The following is a 22702-nucleotide window of genomic DNA, read 5'->3' on the forward strand; positions in this document are numbered from 1 at the left end:
CTTACCTCTTTTCTATCCATGGCATTGAACTCATTAACTGAATATTGTCTTTTGTACTCTGGACACCATTTATTTCCCCAGTCTGTAACATCATTAGCCTTGTGATAGTTCAGTTCTTCATTTAATTCATCAAAGTTGTCTACAGACAGTGATTTCAAAAATCCTTTGGAAATGTACCTCCTGTGGCTATATGGTGATAAGGTATCACTTTTCTTTCCTTTCTCTCGTAATACTCTCTTTTGTTCATTTTTGTCTTTTTGCAGGTCACAGTAACCACAGTTACCAATATTTTTAGTTTCAGTGACTGAAGTGTCACATGTTACTGTTGTTGGCAAGTCCAACTGATTATGGCTTCTATGTTGTTCAGAAGTTTCTCCAATCAATGATGTGTTTAGTTTCATTTCTTTACACCTATTTTTTATTTCATTCTCAATAGCACCTAACAATGACCCATCTGTGATTAATTTTTCATTCCTGATAACATTTGGCTCTTTGATCGGGGCTACCACTAAATCTCCGTGGCTCGAATTTTTTCCGCATACATGGAAGAGTCCATCATAAAGAAACTGAGGCATCAGCTTTTCCACATTGTCGAATTCTGCCCCAAATGATTTCTCATTCATAAGAGAACAGCTACTGGATTCCTCACTGCGTTTATTCTCTCTTTCCAAGATATTTGACACATTTCCATCGCTGAAATAAAGTTCGTTACTTTTGCAACAGCCAGAAGGATTGGTTTCGTGTTGGTAGAATTCAAAGTCGTCGTTTGCAGCCGTCGTAGCAGAACAACAACTTCTAGAAGAAAGTGTAGCGTAAATGGGTTCATTGACATCACCAAAGCTCGCTAATTCTGAATTTAAATCTTCTTCACAACCAAGGGACGAGTGCTTCAGTTGCAACTCTGATAGTGTCATGTTTGGAGAGTTTTTTTCATCCTGTCCTTCACCGCTTCCAGGCAAACCCTGGAACAGCTGGAAATTTCTGTAGTCGCCCAGGAGTTTCCTGGACTCGTCCGTGAAGCTCGTCTGGCTGCCTGCCGCAGCCGGATGCTGAATGATGCCAGGGGCATTCTGTAGCAGAAACTGCTCCGGTGTGCCAACTCCGGAGCCAGCACACTGACTTGGCACCGTTACTGGCAGCCTGGTTCCTGCAACACCAGCATCACAGCTATTCAGGCAGTTGATTCTTGTGTGTGCAAGAAGACAGTGTATGAGGAGTGCAGCTTCTTGAAGAATGTGTGGACACACAGTCAATGTAATGTGAAAGCTGGGAGCTTATTCATAAATAAGAATAATGGCAAGTGTTCTAGGTATAAATTATATTTATTTTTGAGTGGACGATATGGATTTACTGGGGTCTAAATTATCGAGGCTCATCTCTGTGTGCTAACTGGGTAACAGGTTACTTGAGTTTTCTGAGGCATGGGATGACTGTTTATAGTTGACAAGGAGAAATTATACACACACACACTCAATGTTCTGATGAGGAAACTAGAGATAAATACACGTGATTTTCAAATAGATAACATATTTAATATCGGCTAATATCATAAATGTCAAAATTTCAAATGCTAAGTTATTATTACCAGGAGATATAGACATAATAAGTATGAGAATAAGTTACTTGCATAAACCAAAAAAAATATTACAACTCTATTAAATTGTTTTGCATTGTTCATTACTGGTGGATAAAGAAGTTGCTAATTATGGTTCTCACCATATTTTTATATTAATTGTTCATGTATGACAGAACACACACTCGCTTGTAAACTGTTGCTTGTTCTGTTTATGTATACACTTGTGTGTGTGTATGTGTGTGTGTGTATATATATATATATATGGTCCTAATAATTAATTTACTTAAAAACCACCATGGGGAATAATTTTTCATTCTAAGTAGCTACTAAAAATATATGTTAATGTTAGGACTAAATTCTAATTATCGTCCTGTGTAACAGTATTCTCTTGTTTGTAGAATACTGCTTGTTCTGTGCGTGTTTATATGTATGCATAAATGTATATATTTATACACTTGCATGTATACTCCCTCAATATATAATTTACTAAAAAACTGGTATTGTAATAATTTATGTGTTTTAAATAGCCAGTAATAATATAAGTTAATGTTAGGGCCAATTTCTAATAGTTATCCTGTAAACAGTTTTTAAACTATTACATATTGAATAATTTACAAAAAACAAATGCTTCTTTTAAATGTATTATTATTTCTATCATGATGTAACAGTTACCCTTTTTTTTAATCTACTCATTAGTTAGATCTAATGACCTTGATTTTCAAAAAATTTCTTCAAATATTTACAGTTTAATAAAATTAAAATATTATGAAAAAATATTTTAATTGATAGTGCTTCTCATAAATTATTTTCAAAATGAATATTATCTTTTAAATCTAAGATCACACTGCACATTAAAGGAAGTGTTATAATTTGAGCTGCGGTGGTTAAGTTATCGGATCACTCACCCGTCACCAAGGTGATCCGGGGGTTTTGATTCCAGACTGGATCAAACCGTGACTGTTTTCCACTTGTGAAAAATGATGGATGTTCTCGTGAGCGGGTGGATTTTCTTGGGGCACACCAGTTTTCCCCACCAGTTACTGCCAAAGCTCCATGCTTATCGAGTAATGATCACAGAGTCAACAAGATGTTCAGTCCTATTCGTTCTTCCAAACATTCATTATTATGATTAATATAAACTTTACATGATAGAACATTAAACTTTTAAATGCACTGTATATTTATCAGGAAGGTGGATTTGACCTTTAATACATAGTTCACAATAAGAATGCAATGAAAATTTTATAATCGTTCATAGCTAAGAATTTTGATGCTTGTACAATAAACCTTCCCCTATTATTAAGATACAAAGTCACTTGTTTTTAATATGTCAAAAGTAATGATTACATGTACATACATTAGAAATGTACACAATTATGAAAGGGCATTTATGACCATAATTAGTGTTTATTCATATTAATAACCTTGATTACTGATTCTAGCATCTCTCCCAGTTAAAATTTAAGCTACGTGGTGATCTGGTAATTCAAATTTATTAATTGGTAGGCTTCAAAGTAAAAAATATTTAAACATGAAAATTAAAATACATCATAGATTTTGCAGGGAAAATCTGGTCTCTTAACCATTTTGTTCATAAACAGTGCCGATTTAAAAATGCCTTCTCAAATAGATATTTAAAACTGCAAACCAATTTTTTTTTTGGTCCTGTTTGTATTAATCCAGGTTGATTGGTGTATTGGTACTGGAGACCCTTCAAGCAGGCCGAAACTTATGCCTCCAGTTTTGCCGGTTACAGTACGTAGTTGTATTAAGTGTAAGGTGTGTGTATAAACCAAGTCATGGATGAGAAAAATAGTTGGAATACAGCTGCGTGCATGTGAATGTGTTTGGTTAGTAGATATGGATATATTATCCAAATGTAGATGACTGGCTTGATCTGAATATCTATACTGGCAGAAGGTTGGCGATCTGATTGGATGGTAAAATGAGAATAGTTTAATACAGATACAGTAATACTCTGTTATAACATTTTTTAAGGGGGGCAAAAGAAAAACTATATATATAAACGGGAAATAATAATGTTCGCAGGCTTTCACGGCCATTGTCTGAAGTCGCTTGGCTTCTGGGTTGTAGCCATGTCCTAGGCGAATAATTCACCGACGTTTCAGTCGACATTGCAGTCACCATCATCAGGGAGAAGTTAGAACAGGGCAGGAAGGAGGAACAGCTGCGGGCCTATCATCAGGGCTACTTCTCTGCCTCTCAAGCACACCAGCGCCTCTGGCCACTGCCAAGGACGTGACAATATAGTAGGATTTATTACTTTAGTTTCCAAGATGAAGGTCCAACCGACATGTATTTCATAGGGCATATGCAGGCTTTATTAAAATACTACTGTTGTACTAGTTGTTGTTTTGGTTGTACTAGTGTTGAAATAATTGGGTTTCAATTTTTATGGTATAAAAACGATCTATTCACAATGAATATTTGACTCTGAGGGATTGTAAAACAAGTAAAAATGTGCTGAAAGCCCTTAAAACATAATTTTTTTTAAAAAGTGGTATAAAAATAAAAACCTTAAACAAACTAAGTTTTTTTGGAAAAACCATCATAACCTAGAGAGGAAGTACTTGTAAATAAGTATTACCTACATGCTGGAAAGAATGAAAAATGTAAAACATGTTTAAAAATGTTCGAGGAAGGATGGTGATAGAGTGAAATCAAAAAATCCCTTTAAAAATGTGTTTCAAAGAAAAGTTTTATAGGCTACTAAGGACATTTCACTTTCAGAAATTGGTGCCAACTAACATAGACATTTCTCCTTTCCTAGTTAGAAAGCTTGCCATATTTTAACTGTAATTATAAAGAATATACATTGTAATAAACTAACAACTACAAGCCCGTCTGTTCAGTCAGTGTTCATCATAGGCTTCATGTTATCTAACCTGAATGTGAAGTATACAGTATCAAATTCTAAGAACACAAGACAAAAAATTGAAAGAAATTGAAATCTTACTTGTTCTTTTGAGTTGTCTTTTAAGCATTCCTCCCCCCCCCCCCCTAGAAAAATTGGAAACCGTTTTCATTTATATTTTTTATGATTGTCCATCTGGTCACGATTTACAAATCTTAATTAAAAATTTGAAACATAACTCTACTAGCTTGTAGCTCCAAAGCCCCTTGGGGGCAATAATATGTAAATAATACAGGCTCGATTTATTTTAATTACTCATTTCTGCAATACCGTTAATGGACAGAAACCAGTGACTTTTAATGACTTCTTGTCAAATAAGGAAACATACAGTAGACTTCCGATAGCTCGGCATTCAATGGTCTAGAATTGCAAATGGTCTGGCATCAGTGAGAAATGTGACCTGCCAAATAAGAAAGCATAATCTAAAAACCAATAATTTTTAGCTAACGTAGAAAATTCCTTTACAGTATGCATATAAGTGGTAGTCAGAAGCGTTATGCGCGGCCTTTATTGGTTGGGAGCATTCGGTGTGGTTCGGGATTGCTCAAACGTGATAGTGTGTTTTGTTCTTCTTCAGCAGTGGCCAGCAATCGTTGACAACAAATTTAGTTTGGTCCTGTTTATGTTTTGAAATTTTTATCCTTGTGTTTCTGCTAAACAAAATTTTCTGCCCAACATCATCTTACATATGTATTAGCTCTACAGCTTAGCATTCAGCGATAGGGGGAGATATCGCCTGATTATACAGCACTTGCAATTCCCGAATGTGCCGGATTATAGGAAGTCTATTGTGGATGTTTGGGGATAAAGTTTTAAAGAATGTTGTGTATAGTAATTTTAGTTAAAACAGAAGATCAATGATTGGTTTTTACTGTTAGAAGTTCACATGAATATATTTTTGTAGATAAGTGGTTTTATACATAAAACCTTTATATATCAATATGTGCTAGCTGTTTGCTGAGAATTTTATAATATGAGAGGAACCAATTGGCTTCATGTTTTAATCTAATGATACAATGTCAATGAATACTTAAAATTTGAATAGTGTTGAATTTTGTTAACTTGCTGTATACTTTTGTGAGAAGCCAATTTTCTCCTGGATTCTGTTGTATTTTCGTCTTCTCCTTCATGGCTGTTATAATCGGTGTGCAAAACTGTAATTTTTGTAATAAAAAAAATTGAACTTTTTTCTTAATGGTTCGGTTCTGTATGTTTTTTGGGGTGCTGAATCCGAATTACAAGTTTGCTGCCTTGTAGGAGATTGGCTTCTCAACGAAAAAACAAAAAAAAAAAAAACTCAACATCGACCGCACTTTTTTTCAGTGTTTAGATTACATCTCAAAAAATTTGCATTTTTCGAAGGTGACAACTCTATATAAACTTAAAGTAGACATTTCCTACAATATGTACTATCTTCTGTTGAGCGGTTTCAGCGCTTGAGGTTCTGAAAAACAGCGATTTTTTTTTGCCTTTCTGCGAAAATTGCAAAGATGCTCACTTCCCCCCCCCCTCCCCTTCCCGCAACTCTAAAAATAGATATGTATTAACAAAATATTGTATATCATATGAAAGAACATAAAATTACCCCCTCCTGAAAGTGGCGGACTTTCTTGAGGGCCAACTAGGCCCAGGCCTAGGGCACCCAGATATTAGGGGCGACCAATAAAAGTAATATCTGCTTGGCAACAGTGAACACTTTGCGATAAAGCACAATTAATGTAAGTAAAGTAATTAATTCAATGAAAATAACTTGCATAATATTAAAATATGTAAAAATAAAACCTCTAAACAAATAGATTGAATATATGAACAGTATGCAATGGTTATTTAATTTCAACATTCAGACAGTCCGCCTATCCTCCTAAAATGTGATGGCACATTATTCCCTTATGTCCGAATGTTCGTGAGCCAAGTCGAAGTGCATTTGCCTGTCCTCTGTCTGTTCCGCTATAACCTAGTCCTTCCCCCTAACTGTGCGGTCTTTCATTCCTTTGTCGCTCACATTACTCCTTCAAGGTTCCCCCCCTCCATGACCTTTCGACCGTTTTGTAGCCCATATGCTCTGGTGGTGGGTTACTCAGCCCTGAAAAACCAACGCGTCGTGGTCGAATCGTTAAAGCTGCAATATTTGCTCCGTTTTCAGTGCTGTTTCCAGTTTTTCTTGTTATGTGCGTGTATAATGCCTCGTTCGGAAGTAATTTGCGACAAACTGTTAGAAGATGGGACACAGGCGGGTATTGTGAGAGAAAAAGGATTGAAATCTTTCATTCATGCCAGTAAAAAAAGACAGGATGGTAAGTTTGTAACATTTAAGAGGAACACTGAAATTTAAGTTCATGACAGGAAAAATTACATGACAGAAAAGTATATTGCTGCTTATTTGAAGAGGGCTAAAGAAAATTCTGTATCAGCACCATTGCTTTCAAGTATCCCTGAATACACCTTTAAAACACACTGTTTGTGTGGAGAGGACGTGCCTCTGGACTATGCCAAGAAACAAATCAAAAAGTCTCCCTCAAAGCATAATTTTTATAGCATATGATGAAATCAGCCATTGGAGAAAATGTGCTCACACTCGCGAGAAACCGAAATGATGAATTTGGGCGAAGTATAGTACAATGTGTAGAGCCAGTTACTGACTTGGTAGCAGCTGATGTGCAGTAACATTTTCTGTGCATGAAAATTCTGCACCAACCCCATGGACTCTCCGTGAAATTGGCAGACCCCCTGGAAGTGAAGTGGGAAATGCTATTCATGAGTTTACTGTTTGCTAGAAAACAGTGATGAAGAATGTCAATTCACCATGGAAGAATTGATGAGCAGATTGAAAATGATTTCCGTGCGCATTTGAATTCTATCAGAAGACACCTTCAAAAAGTACAGCAATGATATTTTGGTAACAACAAGAAAATCTAATGCTGTATGTTTCAAAAAAATTAGACACAAAATCATTAATGAATCTTGGCATCGAGATGTTCAGAGTGTGGCATCCAATGCCTCTGGCATATCTATGTTTATTGTTTAATGCTGTTGTGTTAATTTTGACGTATTTTAATTTCCCTTGTTTTTATAAATAAATCGTTGGGTAGCAATTTTAATTTAAATTATTATACATTTAGTATTTTAATTAAAAACTTTCCTAGCGCTTTTGTTTACCTAGGTTGGCTGTAGCGTTGGCAGGTGCTAGAAGATTTATATTTTGTAATTTTAACTAGTGTGTAAGTTTGTAACTTTTCATATCAATCTTGTGCAATATTTTTATTATATTTTATAACTATCTGTGTAAGTCAGGGTTTGATTATTTATTATACGTGTGAGACCTATGATACTAGTCTTCATCGTGCGACATGCGACACTAGCGCTCGGGCGCAGCGGTGGCGAGAGAGAGAGACTGGAACTGGGAGTCGAGTCGCGCCGGCCGGACTATACACATCTGTCTCCGAGCGCGGAACTTCGCGCGGTGCGAGTAGAAACGTTTTAGTGGGCGTGCCTCTTGTTTCGTCCACATGACATGCGTTGAACGGTTCTGGAGCTGCACTGTGGTTTAGGACTTTACGAGTGCGCGGGAGTTTATGGTGCCAGCGCATCGGCTATTCACGAGGTGGCGCGCGTATTTTTCGCCCGTGTACTAGTGATGCAGTTGAGTGAGGGCCAAGTTGACGTCACCATGGCTCTACTCGCAGGCATGCTAATCAAGGATCGTGAAGTGTGAGGGTGTAAGAAGAAAACAGACCATGCTACTGTTCGTAAGTACGCTCTGCGCCATGCTGACAACCCTGGACGACACTTCAGTGGATCGCCGTTTAAAAACCTTGCTCCGTCCTTTCCACTTCAGCTTACCCATGCGTTTGTCCTTTTGATGTTTTGAATGCTCCATCAGTGACGTCACCTGTGCCTGAACTTCCTCAACGTGAATCGTGGAACTGTCAGAACAGTTCAGGACTGTGTACGAATCTTACTAATTTTTTTTGTTGCGGTAAACTGCTTTTAAATTTCTTTTTCTGGCCAGCTTAGTGTCTCGTTTTAACTTTGTACAATTTAAACTGCTGTTTTATGAGTGTCTGCGCCGCAGGACTCTTATTACCTACTTAAAAGACTTATCATATTTCATTGTTAAATTAATAGTAATAGTAACAGTAACAGTAACGTGATTAATTTGCTACTATGATAGGGCCCCTTTCCTTTTGACAGAGGGATCACTTGCATGATCATTTTGCACTTTGTCTTAGTAAATGTAAATATATATATATTAAACTTTGTCATATTTTACCTGTAATTTCTTTTAATTCATGGTTGTTACAGGACTAGAAAACCGGGAAATGTCAGGGAAATTAAAATGGTCAGGGAATTCCGGGAAATGTCAGGGAAAATTCTACGAATTCTGGACATTTTAAAGTTGCGTATAATTCAAACAAAGCTTTGTTTTGATGCGCTCGTACCGCTACCCAACGACTCCGCTAAAAGGCTGCTGCTTAAGGCACACGGCAACTGCAACTTTTTTTTTAACTTGGTCTACGATTGTCCGTTGCAATAGGCTGTTACAACCACCCACCATAACTTCTGGCCAATCCAGGCACTTGTTTGTTCACTAGCGAACCCAGGCCTTCATTTGTTCGTGTTTTGCTCCTTTTTAATTTGCCCTTGAGACTTTGTATTATGTTCCGTTTCATGCAGTGAACTACAGAACGGGCATGGCGTCGTTTATCTTTTGAAGGCTATTTTCACGTGGAATAAGGTGAGTTCAAAGCTTATTACGTGAATTTAAAGGCGTTGTTTCAGGTTAAGTTAGTTTTTGATGCGATCATAAGAAAATAAAGTGCATTTTGATAAAGAGGCAATACCAATTCTCATTTTGAAAACTACCAAACTGATACGAAAACACGTGGCTTTTGTGTGCGGTTAGGTTTTTGCATTTTTTCTACCTATTTTATAAATTACTTTTTTTTTTTCAACCGTTATAATCCGTGAGTTCTGTTGCGTGACACTTACATTGTGTATAAAAAAATTGCATAACTGAACATGTTTTCCCCCAGAATCGTTAGTTAACACTGTAAGATTGTAAGAGTTTTGCATGTTGTAATGCTGCTATTGTAATTCTCTAAGTAGGCCCGTTATATTGCTAGGTGTGAATTTGTAATAGTTTTTGTATTTGTGTAGTTATATTTTTTTTTAAGAATTCATAAACAATAATGTTTTAACCTAACCTGAAAATATTAATATGTACTTTTTTTTAAATTAACTAAACGGAAATATACAAAAATTAAAAAAATAAAATAAAAGCCATTCGCATAATAACTAAAGATAAAAAAAACATCTAGTTGCAGAAAAAAATTAAAAAATTAGGAATACTAACATTTACAAATGAATTCATAAATACAGAACATTAATTTTCTGCTATAGACACCAAACCAAATTTGAAAGAAACAAAGATATCCATCATCATAATACTCGAGGCTGCAATAAATTGAGACCCATACAACACACCACTACTCAATTTGAAATAGGAATAGAGCACATTGGCAGAATACTATTTAATAGCTTACCTTACAAATGGAAATCAGCAACATAGACAAATATAAAGCTTCCATAAAAAATACACTTGTATGCAATCCATTTTACAATTTAAAAGAATTTATGGAGTATACTGCTGAAAGAGGGGAAGCATTCTGGTTACAGCCAGACTCCCTTGTATAGCTACAATACCTAACAACAATATTCTAATACCCTTAATCCTGCTTAATTTTTATTTATTTTTTCCTTAATAAATATAAGAAATTGCTTCACATATCATGTCTATGGGTATGTATAAAAGAAATAATGTTATATTTGTAATTCAGATTATCTGGAAAAATTTTATAACTATTTGTTTTACTTAAAGTTATATGTATGTAAAACTAAATATGTATGTGCATTTAAAACTGTGTCATGTAAAACTGTATGTATACGTATAACTGTAAATATGTAAATGACATGTTCCATAGACTTATGGCTTCTACCAAAAGAAGGCTCAATGGAATACAAATAAATAAATTTAAAATAAATAGCTTAATGATGTCGAAGAAAACTACTTTTAAGAAGAAATGGCTCAAGGAGCCACAGTTTCAGCATATCAAACCTTCTGCTAAAACATAAATTCTGAGTACTGCACTTTGTGCTACAAAAGTATTCAACTCGGCCATATGGGTCGAAGAGCTCTCACCAGCCATGTCGAAGGAAAAAAACACATTCACAACTCTGCCGTCAAAATAACACAAAGAAAACTTATTTTACCTCATGTTAAAATTTTTATATTACATTTAATCATATGCACGTTAATATTTACAGTATGTACTTCAAAAGAAAGTCAGGGAATTTTTCTCTTACATTTCTGGAAAACAGGGAAAAGTCAGGGAATTCTAAGATTCTATTTCTGTAGCAACCATTTAATTATTCATGCGCCATGTACACCGCTATGTCTGTGTATTTGTTCGCACTTTAGCGCCTGATAAAATAAATGTCATGTATTAAATAATTTGTTCGCTTAGAATTACTTTTCATATCTTACTGGTAATCGCAACAGCCTTAAATTTTGATAACTCTGATATTTACTTTTGCCCACTCCTGGATTAGGCTGGACACATATTTATTTGGTTATGGAGAAACGGTTTTTCGGGGAGCGGGGACGAGGGTAGCTAACTGTGTGGAACAGCATTCATTCAAGCCCTAGCTGCCAGGGAGTGCAGACGTGTCCTCTCCTAGACTGACTCCGGGAATATACCGAGCCATGTGCCGAGTTCCAAGAAGAGCAAGAAACAAAACAAGCAAGTTGTGCAGCAGCTGCTTGACTTCCAGGAAGACTCCAGCATTGAGTTGGACAAACAACTCAACTTTGCAGATGCTTCTTCGGCCGGGGAAGGCATTACTGACCCGACAGAAGAAAAGCAGAAGCTACTACGCCAGAGCCAGTGTGGCGTCGACCACAACAACGAGGGTCCTGTGTTCATGGCCGCGGTGAAAAAGCATGTGGACCTACATACGCTGTTATCAACTAACGAACAGTTGAAAGAGGCCTACATCAGGGACCATCCTAGCAAACCAGAAAAGTCGACAATCTACATGCGGATTGCGGCGCAAATGCGAGCTGTAATACAGCTCGCAGGCAAACAACAGCCTCCGTTAGAACTAGAGAAGTTGTATATACGAGTGGCTGCCTCCCCACCTCGGTGGGCCACCTACCAGTAAGTGCTGGTGGTCGAGGCTGCCACTTCCCAGCAACCCATCCCAGCACCAACCTCTCAGCTCCGAGATGCTTGCACGCAGGCGGAGCCAAGCTTGCTTGCCCCAGAGCTGCGCCACAGCAGCTGCCAGTCAGACACACATGGAGCCAGCCCCAGCCAGGAGCCTGCACACAGGCTCCCAAGCAGCTGTTCTCACAGCTGAGAAGAGCACAACAGCAGCTCTACTCGCCGCTGCTGCCGCCGGCGGTGACTTCTGCAGCGACACAGACCGCCCCCAGCAAGAGAGGGGAGGCGGCCCCAGCTGCAGGGGTCACTGCACGGCAGCCTGCAGGCGGCGCCCACAAGAACACCGCGCGCCCTGGCACTTTGTCGTCCTCAGGAGCGGCAGAGGGGCCGGGGTGCTGGCGCGTCTGCAGCCGGGCCACAGGGCGCCTCACCCGCCTCTACAGGGTGGCCTTCGGCACTGTCCAGGAGGCCGGCACCGCCATCAGCAGCCGAGCCAGCCCACGCCAAGCCGCAGCTCCCCAGGGCCTGGGGCCGCACATAGCTGCAGTCTATTCCGCGCTGCTAACTGCAGCTCTGAGCCGCCCCAGGTACTCAGCGAGCCAGCCGTGGGCAGAGGGGACTCGTCCCCTCCGCCGGCCTAGCCCTTCATCCCGCTAAAGGGAGGGGGTCAGTGGCCCATGGTTTAGGGAAACTCGCACAAAGACAACATCTATCTTAACACAGTAATTAAGCCCAGCCCGAGCCTACAGACTCAACTTAAAAAATAAGATAAAATTAAGATAAAAAAATTAAAATAAAGATTAACGTAAAGATAAATTAATTTCCCTTGAAATTAAATTAAATTTATCTCAGGCCATTTGTAGTCACCAAGCTTCGCAGCGAATTTTCAAAGTCAGGTATCTCACAATCCTCGTCGAAACTTACTATTTATAGGCATAAAACAGGAGGTTAGGGGCCGCATTCAGCGGCCTGGGACTCCTCGCGGGCCTCGGGGTTCGATGCCAAGTTCGGGTACTCGGCCCCTGGGTCCGCTACTGGCGATGATGATATCCCTGTTAGTCAGCAATGGCTGCTTGGGGTTGCTTAATTAAGCAATTAATCTGAGCCCAGTAGCAAGGTTTTTTACCTTTAAGAGGCTACCAGAAAATACGAAAATTGTGCCATAATTGTGGAAGACATACGATCGCAAGTATACAATCTGACTGAAAGGTTTCTATATGAAAATAAGGATCTAATTCCCGAGTCTCTTGTAGTTTTTATGGAAGGTGTGATGTTCAGCAAAAAGCGAGGTGATCTGGAGAAATGGAAGAAAAATCAGCAGCCATCGCACATTGCGTGATTAGTGCTGTGCGTCCTGCGTCATTGCTCTCACCTCTTCTATTAGGCTTGGGAGCATTTCTTTACAAAAAATATGGTTCTCGCAAATTGAGAGACATCTTGTTTTCCATGTGGTTTTTTTCCTCGTAAAATGAAGCAACTCGATTTGAATTGTCATCAATTATGCATCCTCTCGTGGCTGTGAACCAACCAGCACTTTGCCAGATGGTCTATGCCAATGCCGATTTCAACATTCAAACTCTGGATGTTCAGTGTCATGTACCTGATATGTTGTAAATAAAATTTCTTAATGTCATCAAATATGCATTGCCCCCAAATCATTTAAAACAACCTATTTTAAGCGTAATACATCCAAAGTATAGCGCCGATCACAGGTGGGAGGGTTCGTTTGGGCTGTACAGTGCAGAAGGCACATTTCGTAATTTTCCCCCTCTCCCCTTATGTAAAACTGATTGTTAAAGACGTCTCTTGTAGGAAATTTAATAAACTTTCATAGGCTATAATGGATTTTTTTGATAACATTTCTATTTTTCAAATTGTAAATGGTGGGAGTGGGAGTAGGAGGAGCGTAGGGGTACTGGGACCGATGTAAACATTGAAATGTAAACACCGACCCCACTACCCCCATGGGCGCCGCCATCTTGTTTCATGGGCGCCGCCATTGTTGTTGACATCGGTTACCAGGGCGCGCCACCGTCGCCGCCACTGGGCGCCGCCATTGTTGTTGACATTGGTTACCAGAGCGCGCCGGTAGGCCGCCATCTTAGTTCAGCCTTTAGTTACCGGAGCGCGCCACCGTCGCTCCGAATGTGGGAATTGTATACAAAAAAGCCTTGGCGCTGGGTGGATTCGATCCCGGGGACGCACCAACATCGTGGTTACGAGGCGTGCGCCTTGACCACTAGACCACGGAACCATATGAAGTATGGGGAATTAAATAACGAACATATGCTTTAAAGAAGCTATGCTTAAAAGAAGCTATGGCTTTAAAAGCAATACTAGCTATGCGTAAAATCCGAAAAAAATATATGTCTATAAACCCCCACCCCACAACCGCCATTATGCCTAACCGCCATATTTTAAAAAAGTATGCCTATAGACCCCACCACTCCACAATCGCCGCCATGTTTAAATATTAAAAATATGCCTATAGACCCCCACCACTCCACAACCGCCATATTAAAATATGCTTAACCCGCCATGTTGTATTCGAAAATAAATAAAATACCGCTATGTTTAAATTACGAAAAATAAACCCCCAAGTATGTCTAAAAGAAACCCCCGCCATACTAGCTATGCTTAAACCGCCATGCTTAAAAGCCCCGCCACTCCACAACCGCCGCCATGTTGTATGCTTAAAACAAATGACGCCATGATGTATGCTTAAAGCAAACCCCCCACCATTATGCTTAACCGCCATGTCTTAAAAAAACATGTCTATAAACCCCACCACTCCACAACCGCCATATCTAAATATGCTTAAAAGAAGCAACTGCCATGTTGTTAAATTTCGAAAAAAAAAAAAAAAAATATGCTTAAATAATACAGTCATTATAGCTATGTCTATAAACCCCGCCACAAAAAGTATGCTTAATCGCCATATTTAAAGTTCGAAAAGAAATAAAATATCGCTATGTTTAAATTTGGAAAAGTATGCATAAGCCGCCAAAGTTAATTTCCAACAACCATGTTTCAGTATGCTTAAAAGCCCCGCAATACCAGCTATGACTAAAACAAACATAACCTCAAAAATCCCGCGCAGAGAGAGCGAGATGTTGTCCGCTGGAGCGTCACTCGTATACTGCGCAATTATAATCCCCACATCATATTATAAGCATAATAAAGGCGCAATGATGTATGCTTAAAACCCCCGCCATACTAGCTATGCCTATGCCGCCATGATGTAAGCTTAAAACACACACACACACACCCCAAGTATGCCTAAAAGAAACCCCTGTCATACTAGCTATGCCTAAACCGCGAAATTTAAATTTCCAACAGCCATATTTAAAGTTGGAAAAGAAATAAAATACCGCCATGTTTAAATATCGAAAAGCAAGTACCGCAACCCCACCACCCAGCATATGTTTAAAACAAACACCACCATACTAGCTATGACTAAATACCTGAGAGAAACATAACCTCCAAAAGGGGCCATACCAGCTATGTCTACCCCAACCCCACCACCAGTATGCTTAAAACAAACACCACCATACTAGATATGACTAAATACCCGGAGCAACATAACCTCAAAAAAGGCACCATACTAGCTATGTCTACCCCACTCCCACCACCAGTATGCGTAAAAGCCCCGCCATACCAGCTATGACTAAAGAAACATAACCTCAAAAATCCCGCGCAGAGAGAGCGAGATGTTGTCCGCTGGAGCGTCACTCTTACACTGCGCAATTATAACCCCACACATCATATTATAAGCATAATAATGTCTTTAAAAAAATGCTTTAAGTAATAAGCATAATTAAATTATATAATATTAGGATAGCATAGTTAGGACCCCTGCAGTTAACACGTAGCGTTAAGTAATGAGCTGCGGCACGATTGACATAAGTTACCGAGATAATAAAAAAAAATAGCAAATAAGCATACATAAAATAAAAACTCACCGGAACGCACCCCACCCACCCCGGCGATATGTAACAAACAAAAACGCAGACGAAAAGATATACTAAAAAATAGTAACACCTATGTACGCCGTGTAGACAACCGACAGCATTTAACGATAAGTAAACATATAAAATATATTACAAAGCGGGAGCGGCCCGCTCACGAATATGTTTTAGTGTTATAAGCATAGGTAAAACTTAAAAGTATGTAAAGAAATTTTAAGTATTAAGCATAGTTACTATTATTTTACGTCAAGTAAAAAATAAATATTATACAAACAATGTATGGTAATCGGCTCTCGGCCAATGTGTTAAGCATTACAAACGCCGTGCTGAGAGCCCCGCTCGTGCGACCAGGAATGTATTAAGGGACCCCTGCAGTTAACACGTAGCGTTCAGTAATGAAAAAATAAAATGTAGCCGCGGCAATATCGTCAGAAACAAATTACGTATGCAACCGAGGTAATAAAAAAAAATAAACTATAGGTGCCACCCCCACTCCTAGTATGCTTAAAACACCCACCCCCACAAGTATGCCTAAAAGAAACCCCAACCATACTAGCTATGCCTAAATCATTTGCAGCCATGCTTAAAAACCCCCGCCATACTGGCTAAGACTAAATGGAGTGCCACATATACACACCGACACCTTTAATATCACAGAGGAGAGCGAGAAACGTAACGTAAAATATGCTTGAAGTAATAAGCATAGTTAAAATTTATAATATTGTAAATACATAAAAATAAGCATAGTTAAAAAAACCGTAGATCACCATTTAATAGTACTGGACCAGATAACATATGCCATAGCGATAGCATGAATAAGCATAGTTAGGACCCCTACAGTCAACACGTAGCGTTCAGTAATTAGCTGCGGCACGATCGTCAGAAACAAATTACGTATGTTACCGAGGTAATAAAAAAATAGCAAATAAGCACACATAAAAAAAAACTCACCGGAACGCATCCCGCCCACCCCGGCGACTTGTAACAAATAAATATAAATAAACGTTGAACAAACGACCGTGTAGGGGAGCTGTAAGCCTGTTCGCGCACCGCAAATAAGCATACATAAAGGAAAAACTCACCGGAATGCACCCACTCCAACACGGCGACGTGTAATTAAAAATAAAAACGCAGACGAAAAGAGATATTAAAAATAGTAACACCTATGTACGCCGTGTAGACAACCGACAGCGAATAACGATAAGTAAATTTATAAAATATATTACAAAGCGGGAGCGCACGTCTGTAGTCCGTAGACGCACTCCTCAAACTGTTTTCAAATTCCCGGTGCGACGAAAAGAAAGCTGTTTGTCGACCATGGCCCGCCGCGTGCTATAGCAGTTTGCAGCAGATTTCACGGAACACAATAAAAAACGTACAGCCCAGTGATACATGAAACCGCCGAATGCATGTGAAAAAAAAACTACCATAAATAACAAAAAAAAATTAAAACATAAAAAAACAATCAAAATACACTCACAAACGCAATACAGCGCAATGCAGTGAAAACTCCCATGAAATAAGAAAATCGCTTATTGAGACAGCATGATGCAAAGAGTAAAAATCCCTATACGTAAAATAAAACAAACGCGAAAACAAAGATATGACGTAATAAAATAAACAAGCGACAGCAAAAGCAAGAAAGGTTATAAAAATACTAATTCATTTACACATTGAGGAATTAAATAAGGACGGACCCCCCAAATACCACTAGGCTAAACACAACCCATAAGTAAATCACAATAAACCAAAACCAGTCTTTAAAAAATCTATCTACGAGAACAATATTATAAAACTACCACACTCTCCAACACACCAAATGACACGGCCCGATAAATGACAATACAAATAAATATCAATAACCATAAATACCTACATAATCAAAATATATTATTAAGCAACCGAAAAATACACCACAGCCCACATAAGGCCTCGCGAACGAACGGCACAACACCAGAGACAAAACATGCTATTCCCATTTGTTAAAAAGACGCACATACGAGTCTTTAGTGCTAGCCCAGCTAGTATACATTCATTAATAAATAAAATCGGTTATAGTATTATGTGTAGGCAATAAATAGGAAGTACAAAGCGATATAGCCACAAGACGTTATTAAATATAGTAATAAAGTCTATGTATAGCCAGTAAATAATATATATGTAAGTAAAACGTGTTATGCCCTAAACTAAATATGTTAATGTTTAATTCCTTATAGTCATACTTTGTAGGAATATAAACATAAGTCGTTTGAACGGTCTGTGTAATACAAATGCTTATCATCAGCTCTGAGTAATTTATCCTTCATATAAGTAAACTTAGCATGTTATTCTAATAAACTATGTATCATTGCAAGTATAAAGACCCCAATATACCGCTAACTAATTTGAAATAGTCATACCATCATTATTAAATAATCATACAAAAAATATTAAGTGTTATCCATCCTTCCCTTTCGCTCATGACATAGAGTGTGGTGTTCTAAATATGGAGTGAAAGAATATTATATGAGTCATGTTGTAAATGCTTATAAGATTATTGTTCACTTTCCATCAAGGCTAGATAAAAAACAATCTCTATATATGGTAGATGAATAAACAGAGACCAACTAGAGACTTCATACTAGTAAATAATAATTAAGGATATATCGGGGTAAATAAAAAAATAACCTATATAAATACACCCAATAAGCATAGGAAGCTCTGGCGTTAATAACAAAACGTAAAATAAAAGGTTACTGGTTCAGGTAAGAATATATATTCTACTACTATGCATTCCATTAAGCATAAGAAGCACTATAATCCCATTCCGACTAAACCAGAATAGAACACACCAGTAATGTTTGTGAAAGAACACACGATGATATTCATATTAATAACCACTTAGCCAAAATCGTTTGCAGAATAACAGACATAGCAATTCCATGTCTCAAACACCACATCGCTTCGGCGATAGTCCAGAAAACACAAAAATTATATCTGCCTTCCCCAAGAGACCGCCACAGTCGCCTCGGCGAACCTCGTGAGGTCACCAGTAAGTAACTTTCACTTGCCGGAGGGCAGACGGTAATAACACACACGCAGCCGCCCCCGAAAACAAGCCTCCAACAAGAAAAAAATAATATATCAAAATATCTAAAACAACAAGGATGCCTTGCGGCCGCAAAATTTTTTTTAATAATATTGTTATGAATTAATATTTTTAATAATTAAATTTATGTTTATTTGTAAATTTATGTTTATTTTTGAAAATTATCAAAAACTAATGGTTAAAAGCAAGAGTCCTTTTATAATAAAAAATGAATAGATTTTAAAATTTATTATTAAATTTTTTTTTTTTAATTAATTGAAACCTATATGTTAATTTGTTAAAGGAAATAAATTTATTTTAAGAATTTATTATTACAACTACTTTGTAGATAATTGATCCTGATGATGGCGACTGCAATGTCGGCCGAAACGTCGGTGAATTTCGCATTAAACTATTTTTTTAATTAATTGAAACCTATATGTTAATTTGTTAAAGGAAATAAATTTATTTAAGAATTTATTATTAATTTAAATCTATGTTGATTTGTTGATTTATTATCAAAAACTTATGGTTATACGTGGATTCATTTTATAGTAAAAATTAATATATTTATTTAACATTATTTTAATGTTTTATCTCACATTATTTCACTACCATCGACCGACAAATACTACGTTTTTTTGTTTTCATCGTATACTTTGAGATATTTATCCTTTAGGGTTCTTTATAAAAGATGTTGTAAAATATTTCCGCCGCTACGTAATGATTTTCCAGAGTTGACACACACAGAATTGAAGAGCGTATTGTTTCCATTACTCTAAAAAGTTTTCAACCAATGTGTTTGCTCGCGTTAGCACTATCGTTCTATATTTAGATCACTTGTTATTGTGTTTAAGCGGAGGTATTTGCCTTTTTCTCGGGGTTCGTATCCCATCCGGTGGGTACGAGTGGTTAGTTCTGTGTGTAAATGTGGCGGACGTTGCTGTGAGCCTGCGAGTGTTCTCGAGTTGCTCTAGTTTCCCTCTCAAAAGCGGAATGTAGTTGACGTTACAATGCATCGGTGTGGGGTTTATCTCTAAGTTAATTGTATCAATCGTGGAATTTCGCAACCAGTATATAGAGCGAATAAGAGAGATAAAGAGAGAGAGAAAGAGAGAGAGATATGAAGAGAGAGGTTTTGTAGGTTTTTCATTAATGGTTTTACAATTGTGAGTTAGCGCACGTACTTTTTAATAGTTGTAATTAGATTTATTTTTTAAATACATTGTAATTTTATCCTCCTAATTTTGCTTCACAACTATTATACACTAAAAGATTCCTGTGAGGTTAATAAATGTATATATATATATATATTTTTTTTTTCTTAATGCATGTGGCTGTAGAGATGAAATTGATGGTACTATCTTCTTTCCACCCAATGGTGCTATGATGAATATTTGTCTGTGTGTTCGCTAGCTTTTTTTTATATTTATTTTTTCTAGTTCAATTGTGATATGTGCTTACTTTCATATACAATGCTTGGGGTGTAATGGAATTTTCTGCTTCATTGGGGTTAGTATTGAAAGGGTACTTTGATAAATATGTTTTGAATTTTTGTGTCTTCTATAGTATTTATCTATCATTCATGCATATATTCGTGTGTCATTGTATCTCGGTGAACTTATGTTTTGTGGAATATCAGTGTTAAGTTGGCTAGTGCGATTTCTTACATTGTATGTATTTAAGGTTTAGGAATAGCTAATATTATGTTACCATGTTGTCTTCCGGCCTGTTTTCACTTACACTATGAGATTGCTAGCCTGGTTTAACGTACATGTTTGATTTTTTTAGATGCGTCTTTTACAATAATTACATATTGGTTGCGCAATGGCAACCCCTTCTGTCTGTGAAGGACACGTCTGGCAACTCGTGCTGGGCTGCGGTGGCCGGCAGAGTTTAAGGTCTTTATATGGGTTTGTGAAAGTGATGGAGAATATTCTATTAAGTGTGTTGTGTTTAGCTACTATCGGTGCTGTTGTTTATATATTACAGTTCTCTTTGTTAATCAATGTAAATTTAGATTTAAAATAAGTATAAAGGTTCCAAACATGATGGTGGAAACATCCTGGAAGTCGTGTGTGTGTGTGTGTTACGATCTAACCTTGTGTTTCGATACATATGTGGGACAATGTGTGCTACTGCAATGTTTATCATCCTTCATCCGCGAGGGAATTGGTCTTTGAAGCTTCATCTTACTGATCTATTTGCGTTTTTTTCACCTTTCTGTGTTTGTAATGTCTGAACTTTGTTTACTTTTTGAAGTGATTCCATATTATTGGTAATTTGGTTTGCTTTTTAATTGTATATTTATATCTATATGCTTCTGGATAACCTAAGTCATTGTTAAGTGCATATTTTTGTAATATTTATGTTTGTAACCACTGGATGTTTTATTATTATTACTTCATTATGTGTACAGGCAACTAGTGGTGACAGTATGGTTCTAGATATACGACATACCCGAGGATTTTTTTATATGTTTCGTATTTAAATTGTTATAATTGTATGGTTGGTATCTAAATATACATAATTCCGTATTTATCGTTTCTTGTCACTACATAGCACTTGAGCAAACATCAAATTTCTTACACTGATCCATTTTTTCTCAACTTGTGTGCGAACATACATAATTAAAATGATTTGTGCGAACAAGAGTTCGCAATTCCTTTCAATATACTTAATTATAATGCGGAATCTCTCTTCCATATGGGTTTTTAAACTTAGCTTTCGGTTAGGTGAACAAAAAAATAACCTTTTTCTTTTAAATAATGAATTTAATTTATTTGGGATGTGACATTTAGTATAGGAAACGTGTTTTGTCGCACGCTTCATTATATTCATTTAGCTTAGTCCTTTAACTTTTACACGTCTTTAACGAGTGATTCTCTTTTTAAAGTCTGTGTCTTTAACTCTTTCTATTTCACATGTATGTTATTAGGGATTGTGACTATTACCATCGAACATTTTGTGTTGGGGAAGCGATGTCTGATCTTTCTGAATGCGTTTTTTTTTTTTACGCTAGGTATTTTAAATTTTTAAATATATATTTATACTTAATTGTACTCTCATGTGTTTACGTCAATATTTACCTAATTTTTTGTTCAGTTTAGACTTTTGAAATTTCTCTTTTGGTTCATTCTCCTGTCTTATGTTTTTTGAGGCTGTGATATTTATTGTATTGTTTCTTTTATATATTACTTTCATTTATGGCGGTTACACCTGTTCTTATTGGCATACATGTGTCTTTTTAGTACAGCATCTGTAGTATATGAAATGTAATTTCTCCTGACCATCTCTGTGGGTTTATGAAGTGTCTGGGTTTGAGTCTTATGATCGTTTCGATGTAGGTTGCAATATGCCTGTAGGCGTTGTTTTGGTTTTTTCAAGTTGACTTGTTATTTTTGGTAACTATATTATGATAATATTAAAGGATTATATATGTGATGGTAGAATTTCAAGGAACGTTTATGATGAGAATTATACAGTTTTGTTTGTGTACACGCTTCAGTTACTTCAATACTTATTATTAGTATTATCCTGACACTGTGTTTATTTTAATGTAAAGATATTTTATGTCTGGCAATACATGGATTAGCACTAGTAGGTAGTATATAGTTGGTGGGCAATGAGTATTCGTACACCACATTTAATTATTATTTCCTTCTTTACTCCTTGTCACTTGAAAGTCGTTGTCGGGCTTCGTCGTTCACGTTACTTAGTTTAAAGGCATGGGTGGTGTAATTAATAGTTTGCAAGGCATCCTTGTTGTTTTAGATATTTTGATATATTATTTTTTTCTTGTTGGAGGCTTGTTTTCGGGGGCGGCTGCGTGTGTGTTATTACCGTCTGCCCTCCGGCAAGTGAAAGTTACTTACTGGTGACCTCACGAGGTTCGCCGAGGCGACTGTGGCGGTCTCTTGGGGAAGGCAGATA

The 22702-nt window shown here is 37.3% G+C and overlaps 1 protein-coding gene across 2 annotated transcripts in view; it reads right to left on the reverse strand.

The window, feature by feature from the left end:
* The window catches only part of LOC134529220 (uncharacterized), a 168574-nt gene that overhangs the window by 3572 nt on the left and 142300 nt on the right, over positions 1 to 22702 (reverse strand). For both annotated transcript variants that reach the window (XM_063363093.1, XM_063363094.1), the window contains exon 5: positions 6 to 1147. In XM_063363093.1, coding sequence (XP_063219163.1) covers positions 6 to 1147 — 1142 coding nt within the window. The remainder of the gene's footprint in view (positions 1 to 5; positions 1148 to 22702) is intronic.

Source organism: Bacillus rossius, chromosome 2 (assembly GCF_032445375.1).
Source record: "Bacillus rossius redtenbacheri isolate Brsri chromosome 2, Brsri_v3, whole genome shotgun sequence".
NCBI lineage: Eukaryota > Metazoa > Arthropoda > Insecta > Phasmatodea > Bacillidae > Bacillus > Bacillus rossius.